Source organism: Mus pahari, chromosome 9 (genome assembly GCF_900095145.1).
Source record: "Mus pahari chromosome 9, PAHARI_EIJ_v1.1, whole genome shotgun sequence".
Lineage (NCBI taxonomy): Eukaryota > Metazoa > Chordata > Mammalia > Rodentia > Muridae > Mus > Mus pahari.
In genome coordinates this window covers 19,518,107-19,526,536 of record NC_034598.1, presented here as the reverse complement: position 1 = coordinate 19,526,536, position 8,430 = coordinate 19,518,107, and the positions used below count along the sequence as shown (strand labels likewise).

Sequence of the window (8,430 nt, the reverse complement as noted above, 5' to 3'; positions counted from 1 at the left end):
GGGTCGCAGATTTGCGGGTTGCAGGGACGCGGATCTATGGGCTGGAGGGTTGAGGATGAGAGTTTGGCTGCGGGCTGAGGAGCTGCAGGTTGGAGGGTTGCGGGGTGGAAGGATGCGGGGCGGAGCTTGGCTGCGGGATGAGAAGCTGCAGACTGGAGGACTGCGGGGCGGGGAGCTGCGGGGCGGGAGCTGCGGGGCGGAGCTTGGCTGCGGGGAAATGACGTGGCCACCCTCGCGCGCTCGCCGAGCCCCCGAGCCGCGCGTCCTGGTAACGGCGCTCGGCGGCTCCCGCGTCCCCGGACCCGCCTCCCGCCGCTGCAGCCCGCCCCGTCTCCGCCTCCCTCCGCAGCCCCGGAGGCGGCGGCGTCTCGGGGCCCGGTGGCCGCTGCTTGCGGGACGCTAGCCGCGACGTCGCCAAGCCGAGGCAGGGGGACGCGGCTGTCGCGGGCGGGCAGGGGGCTGCCGGCTGCGGGGACTGGAGGGCACGGGCCGGCGGGTCGGCAAGCGGTCGCCCGGGCTGTCGCCTGTCCCGTGTCGTCGCTGCGCCGGCGTCGCCCCGCGCGCGGGGACAGGTGCCCCGGCTGGGGTCTGCCGGGAAGATGGCGACCCCGGGCATGAGCTGGCAACATCACTATTATGGTAGCTCCACGTCCGGGCCAGCCAAATTCGCGACCTCCCCTGCTGCCGCTCAGCTGGCCGGGCACAACATGGATTACAGCCAGGACATGCACCTGAAAATGAGCAAGAAGATCGCCCAGCTCACCAAGGTATGGGGTGCTGGGGCTCGGGGTTCAGGAGGGGGCTCCTAAGAGAAGCAACAGCCAGAGTTGACTCCTGGCCCCGCCAAACTTGGGTGGAACGCTGGCCACCTAACTTGAGCTAGACCGCACACCGCACCGCGGGATTTCCAAGGCTTGCACTCCATAACCGACTAGGGGTAAACCTGCAGAGAGCACAGGAGGGCTTACTTTCTGGGTTCCACAGGAGTAATGGACTTTTCCTGTTGCTCAAGTGCCTCTGCCAAGGGCTGCACGAAGTACCGCACTACAGTACCCGGTGAAGTACTGTACCGGTTTACCTATTATGACCCGGGATCCTCGGAGTTAATCAGTGTCAGGCTACTGGTTACACAGTTAATGAGAGAATAAACTTCCCCGAGGTTATTCCGAGGACTGTAGGAGGGTAAAACATACCTTGCGTGCCATTTTAAGGGATTTAATGAGTCATTCCTTACTTACCCTCACAAGATGTCAAATAAGGTTTATTAGATGAATCACACTGTGTTTGCATTTAGTAAATGCCCCATCTTATCAGAAGATCGTTTTCAAGGAGCCCATAGATACATCACCTGCACAATTTTCCAAGCACAGTTCAGGGTGGTATGTCCGTTAGTGAGTCCTTTTTCGAATTTAGTAAATACTGATCATAAGGCAGGCTAACGCTGTATGGAACTGACCTAGGGTTTCTGGAAGTCATTCGTGGGGACCAGGTTCCCTAGGACTGTTGCAGTGTTGAAGAAGAAGGTGGGCTTGAGGGTCACTGCTCTGTAATCTCTTGAGATCTGGCTCAACTCCATCATACAATTTCACTGGAGTTTAAAGAGAGGAAGGGGCACACTCGTGAAAAGGGAGTGAAGAGATGGGGGAGGATGATGTGATCGAGGATTCAAAGATAACGCGAATGAATGAAGGGATGCATAGAAACACATGATGAAAACAACAAAAACCACGTGACCATGACTCAACCCATGCTGAGCAACACGGCCATTTGTGGAGTTTCCTTCTGTTTTGGATTGTCTGTCTTTGTTCTAAACACCATCCTAAGAGATGCTGCACATGCAGTTGGTACCGTTTGCTTTTGTGAAGGGTCCTGAAACCCAGAATGGAAGGTGTAGGATGTAAACTGTGGTAGCCACATGTTATCAGAGCATTTACATGGTTGAGGCTGAAAGTCCAGACTCCCAGGTGGTGGGCCATCTTCAGAATGCTGGTAGCCACAGCGAGGCTCATGAATTGTTATTTCTTCTGGGCTTTTCTTGCACTGTGTCCACAACATTTGTGTTCTTATTTTAGATTGTACCTCCCCGAGACTCCTGTGACTAACACTCCGTAGGTTAGACACGGGACTCTGTATTTAATAAAAGCTGGTTTTCTTCAGTAAACTTTCCCCCTTTCTATTCACACATTCAATTTCCTGTCCTTTTTTTTTTTTTTTTTTTTCCTTCAGTAAAAGCAGTTCAGCCCGGCTATCTCAGGTGGGATATTAAAGGGATGATGGTATCTTTCTCTCAAATATAATGAGCCAGGTGCTGCTGACCCAGGGCTTCTGTTACTGCTGAGGATTGTCCACACTTTGATTTCCTGTTTGTAGTTACTCTATCCAACCCCCTGTCAGCTTGGAAGGGCTGCAGACATTTAATCCCTGGTAGTAGACTTTTGGTGTAACACAGTTGACATTTTAGATTGGGTAGTTTCCTATTAGGGGGCTGCTCTGTGTGGTACAGAGCTGCTTAATAGCATCCTTGCAAACTGTGGGTGCAAGTTGCACATGCCTCTGCCCTGTACTTAGAAGTGAAAACAGATAACTCTATAGAAATCACCAAGTGTTCCCTGGGCAGGATAGTGTAGGAGTCATGTTGGTGAGGGATGATTGCCGTGAGTTTTACTGAAATGCCTAAGGCTTCCCCAGCCCCTACCACTGACCTTTATATTTCTTAAGATACAGCCTGGCAATGAAGCAGTCTAATGACAGATTCATTTCAGTCTCACAAACCTTGAAAAGCTGCTTCCCTTATTTATTACCTGAGAAATTGTCAAACTTTGTAGTTACATTTGCTTATTTTAAATAGTATGTCATAAACCTTATATCATGAATGGATATATATAAAAATATAAAAGGATTGTCAGAAGGTAGATGTTCCATTATATCTGCTGCCTGAGATTTTCATAAAGAGTTTATATTGGTAGGAGGCAACTTAAATAGAACTATGGTTGGAACTTGATTTTAGCTTTTGTTTCAAAATAACGTGTTGTTATTTTGAAATAACCAGTGGAGTAGGAATTTGGGATTAAAGAAGAACTCTGTTGATAAAGAGCTTGCCCATGAAAACTTGAGGACCTGTGTTTGATCTCCAGAACCCACATTTAAAAAAATCTGGGTGCTGCAACATACATTTCGAATCCCAGAGGTTGGAGAGGAGGAAACAGGGTGATCCTTGTGGCTTGCTAGACAGATAGTTTAACTAAGGCAGCAAACTCCAGGTTGAGGGAGAGACTCAGTCTCAAAGAGTAAGATGGAGGGTGATTGAGGAAGACACCTGGTATCGTCTCTGGCCTCTATACATATGCACGTGTGTGAGTATACACACATCACACACACCACCACCACCAACACCAACAACAATAACAACCAACAACTCCAACAACAACCAAAGAATCAAATGGACTCTTACCAGCATTCAAGAAACTGCATGATTAAGAGCATGCACTGCTGATTTCACACGCTGTCTTGAGTTGGAAAGTTGTTGACCTGGAGCAGGTCATTAACCCTGAGCCTCACTCTCCTAGGTGTAACAATAGGGATAAAAGTAGGATACATAGAGAGTTGTAATGGCATGTGGCATCTCTCAGTTAAAAGTATCACTGAAAATACTATATACCAACAAAGTATTAAGAAAAAATTGATTAGATACTTTTAAATTTTTTTGTTTTAACTTAAAAAAATTTTTTTAAAGGACAGGATCTCACTACATAAGTCAGATTAGCTTCAGAGTAACAGCGGCTCCTGAGTTCTGGGCTTATAACCTCATCCATACTGTATGTATTTTGAGTGTTTCCCACTCTGCTCTATTAAAATACGTATAGCAGATTATCTATTGAGTAACACTTTCAAGGTATCACATCCTGATTTGCTGTATGGTTTTGCAAGGCATGTTTTAGAGACCTGACGATCTCTGGTAAGGCAAAGAGGGATGTTCATTACTTTAGAATGTACGTGGTGAGGCTTATTTGATTCGTCTTTCCCTTTGGTGTCTGGGATCACACCCAGAGCCTTATGAATGCTAAGCAAGCACTCTGCCCCTGAGCCATACATAACCCTCCGATCAGCATATTTTTAACTAATGAAAATACTCAGTGCGTGATATTTACTCAGATTCTGTTTCCCAAGAAGCCAGGAGAGCAGCCTTTTCACGGTGAGAATAGGAGTTCTTAATAACCTTTTTGTATACAGGGTCTTTACAGAGAGAGAGAGAGAGAGAGAGAGAGAGAGAGAGAGAGAGAGCGCAGAGCAGTCTCTGCTTGTAAGTCAAGAGTATCTAGGTCTTTTATGTCAAGAGTTGCAAATGAGTGCTGAATTGGCGGTTGATTCCCGTGTTGTAGCATGTTTCTGAAATTGTTAGTGGCTAATTTCAAGGCAAGGGAGAGGCCAAATGGATTCTATTCTAACTTGTAAGACTCCAATTCTGTACTTGCCCGTATGTTGAATGTTGATTGCTTAGAGTCTTATGTAAAAAAACAAAAACAAACAAACAAACAAAAAAAAAACAGAGCTTGGAGATGCAACCATGAAGCAGCCTTGTGAAACAACACTTTAACTTTGCACACCCCCTCCCTCCAACCTTCGTCCCTTTCAATTTACTTCTTAGGACTGGATCATTTTCTGCTACGAATGGACTTGATTTTTCTATTTCTCCTTAGACACTATAGATCATTCTCAAGTTACTAGGTAACAGAACTCTCAGATTTATCAATGTGTCCAGTGCAAAGCAGACAGTCTCCTGGGCAGATGTGCAGGTGAAGCTTCCTGGACTCAGCTGAGCCTCTTCAGCCCTGCCTCTTGCCGTGGGAAGTGAGGCAGCTGGGGAAGGGGTTTCGTGGGCTTTGGGCTTCTAGCCTGGTTTCTGCTCTCTTTCCTTTGTCTCGGCAGCCCTGCTTCCCGACCCTTGTGAAGTGATACAAGGAAGGACACAGAACGGAGGGAGCAGCTAAGAAGTTCCCTGGAGTCTAACGCAGTGCTTTCATAGGTTTGGCAGCTGTTTCAGCTCAGTCTTCCCCTGTGGGTTCCCCACCTCCAGCCTCAGTTGCCCGAGTTTAGCCCTTTACCCTCCCTGGTAATAAAAAAGGCATCTAAGGTCTGACTAGTTGCTGGTTACAGCTCAGCCTCCTGGGGCTGGCGTTACCTTTGTCTTCATTTTGTTATGGTCTCTTCAAGCTGCAGATAATGACCCCTGGCTGGACCCATGTGACTCCATTCCGAGCTTTCTGTGGCCACCTGCTTCGCAATGCTGCTTTATTGTCTTTGGCTCTGAGTAGAAACTTCATTTTACTCTCCTGCTATTTAGCTTGTACCTCTTTAGGTAATTGAGCTTTTGATACACCTCATTCCACACATCACTTATAATTATAACTTGCTGATGGTAGAGTATGAGCTTGAGAAAAAGCTTTCTGTGTGCTCTTTAGCATCAGGCCTGTTCCTTTCAGTACGCAGCCGTGGCCTTTGCACCTGGAGCTGCCCTCCGACTAGTCTGGTCCGTTGGGACTTCCTTACTCTGAAGGTTTATAGGATGGGCTACTACCTTTAGTGCTTATTTGATAGTTAGTGATGCAAATTTGTCACTAGTGGTCATCGTGTTTATGACTGTACTCATTCCCCTCATTTGACTGTTGTTTGGCTTTAGCAACCATATCTTTCATTTCCTGTAGCTTTAATATGAAAACTTTTCACAGAATATAAAAGTTACTGAGTAGCCGGGTGTGGTGGCGCATGCCTTTAATCCTAGCACTTGGGAGGCAGAGGCCTGGTCTACAAAGTGAGTTCCAGGACAGCCAGGGCTACACAGAGAAACCCTGTCTCAAAAAACAAAACAAACAAACAAACAAAAAACAAAAACAAAAACAAAAACAAGCCAAGAAAGAAGCAGAAAAGAAAGCAAAAGCAGAAGCCAGGTGGAAGGAACAGGAAGCCAAAGAAAATCAAAGACAAGCTTAATTAGAAGCTGTTCGGTTGGCTAAGGAGAAAGAAGAGGAAGAAGTTAGAAAAAGAAAAGGCAGAAACTTCGAAACTTGTGCAAGAGCTGGAACGAGAAAAAGGAGCTACGGGGGAGTTCCGTGGTAAGTAAGAATTAATCTAGTGCTAGGAAGAGGCTCCCCGGTAGAGGGACGAAGTTAGGCTCCCAGTAGAGGGACAAAGTTAGGCTCCTGGTGTAAGGACAGAGTTAGGAAAGTCTAGCCTCCAAAAGGGACGGAAAACCTCAGATACGAAGCCATGGGATCTGCCGCTTCAAAAGTGAAAGTAAAAACCACATTAGTGTGGCTTCTCAAACGAAGCGAAGCGGAGTTAAATTAAAAAATCTGTGCACTAAAATGGGGGCTTTTACTCTAGTATTCGGCAGTGTTGCCTTCTACCTGCCAGTTCAAAAGTTCAATCTGTTTTCATGTAGAATATATATACTAAAAAAATGCAGTCTGTAAAACAGCCTTACCCTGATTCAGCCTCTTCAGATACTCTTGTGCTGTGCAGCAGTGGCTCTGTGTGTAAATGCTATGCACTGAGGATATACAAATATGACGTGTACAAGATAATACCTCATACCAATCAGATGTCCATTTGTTACTGTGTTTGTTAACAACCCTTTATCTCTTAGTATTATAAACTCCACTTAAAACTGATTAAAGTCTCATTCTTGTCAAAAAAAAAATGAAACTCTAGACAAATTCTTGGAAACAGTAATTAAAGAGGCACCCCGGTTTCTAGAAGAGGGCTATATGAACCCCCAATATTGGGAACGACTAGGTCGAGACTTGCAGGCAGCGGATTCAGCTACCCTATTATTGTCGGGCACGCTAGCCATTTGGAATTTAGTCAAATTTTGCCTGACAGACAAGAGTGGAAAGTATACTGCTGAGATAGAAAAAGGGGTAGAAGCACTAGAGGATGTAAAGGATGTTATGTCTCAACATAGTGATCAGCAGAAAAGAAAGGAGGCTAAAAGACAGGCGAGTACTGATGAGAGTACAGAGGACTCTTCAGATAGTGGAGATGAAGTAGCTAGCATAATATCTAAGTTGAGCTTTAAGCGAGGAAGACCGCCTGAGCCCTCGGCGCCTCCCTTACCCTCACCTGCTCCTTATACAGGGGACGAGGGGAGTGAGGGGAAATGACATGCAGTCGTTTCATGCCTCGGTGTGGTGAAATCTGCCTCACGAGGTTGGAGCCTTCCCAGTATTTCAAGACCAGCAAGGGCAGCGATATCATGAACCATTAGAGTAGAAAACGATTCAAAAACTTAAAGAATCAGTAACTACTTATGGCTCTCAAGCTCCTTTCACTGTAACTCAAGTGGAAGGATTGCAGAGATTCTGTATGACTCCTTTTGATTGGCAGAACTTATGTAAGGCGGTCTTATCTGGAGGGGTCTACTTAAGTTGGAAGGCTGCATACCTTGAACAGGCTGCAGTGAATGCCACCAATGGCCAGTTTGCTTGGAGTGTAGACATGCTCATGGGGCAAGGAAATTTTGTGATACGGTGTTCACCTTTTTGTCTGCCTCCCCTTTTTCAGCTTGCCCAAGAGTTCCACACAAATTTTCATGTTAATGCAGAAACCCTGAGAAGAAAATTTAACATCACAGGAGAACAAGCTCGTGAAGTAGTATTGAAATGTGCCCATTGTGTTTCCCTGTTGCCTCAAAAGAGCATAGGGGTAAATCCCAGAGGACTTAAACCATTAGCAATTTGGCAAATGGACGTTACCCATATTTCTGAATTTGGATCTTTAAAGTATGTCCATGTATCAGTGGATACCTGTTCAGGTGTCATTTTTGCCACTGCTCATGCAGGGGAAAAGGCACAACATGTTATTGCTCATTGCCTCCATGCCTTTGCTGTGTGGGATATGGTGAGACAAATTAAAACAGGTAATGGACCTGCCTATACATCGCAAAAATTTTTACACTTTTGTCAAGCTTTGGGAATACATTTGGTTCATGGCCTGCCCTACAATCCCCAGGGCCAAGGCATTGTGGAAAGAGCAAATGCAACTTTAAAATATGCTTTAATTAAACAAAAAGGGGGAATGGGGGTACAATTTAAGTCCCCCAAAGATAAATTAAATCTTATTCTTTTTATTCTTAATTTTTTAAATTTGGATTTTGATGGCCATTTTGGTGCGGATTGTCATTGCTCTCCACATGGTGCTAAATCTGTGTCTGTCCTATGGAAAGACGTCCTTAATGGACAATGGAAAGGCCCTGATCAGGTTTTGGTATGGACACGGGGAGCAATGTGCATCTTTCCACAGGATCAAGAAAATCCCTTTTGGGTACCAGAACGCTTGACACGACCGTGGAGAGATAAATCTACCGATAAGTATGGTGATGGCTCAGGAGAGAGAGTTGTGGGGATAGTGAAGGCCTTTCCCCTACCAGTTCCC

At 45.9% G+C, this 8,430-nt stretch overlaps 1 protein-coding gene across 8 annotated transcripts in view; it reads left to right on the top strand.

The window, feature by feature from the left end:
- Nucleotides 1-354: 354 nt before the first annotated feature.
- Nucleotides 355-8,430, top strand: part of Fam184a (family with sequence similarity 184 member A) — a 113,625-nt gene continuing 105,549 nt past the window's right edge. For all 8 annotated transcript variants that reach the window (XM_029542400.1, XM_029542397.1, XM_029542396.1 and 5 more), the window contains exon 1: nucleotides 355-767. In XM_029542400.1, coding sequence (XP_029398260.1) covers nucleotides 600-767 — 168 coding nt within the window. In that variant the 5' untranslated portion in view covers nucleotides 355-599. The remainder of the gene's footprint in view (nucleotides 768-8,430) is intronic.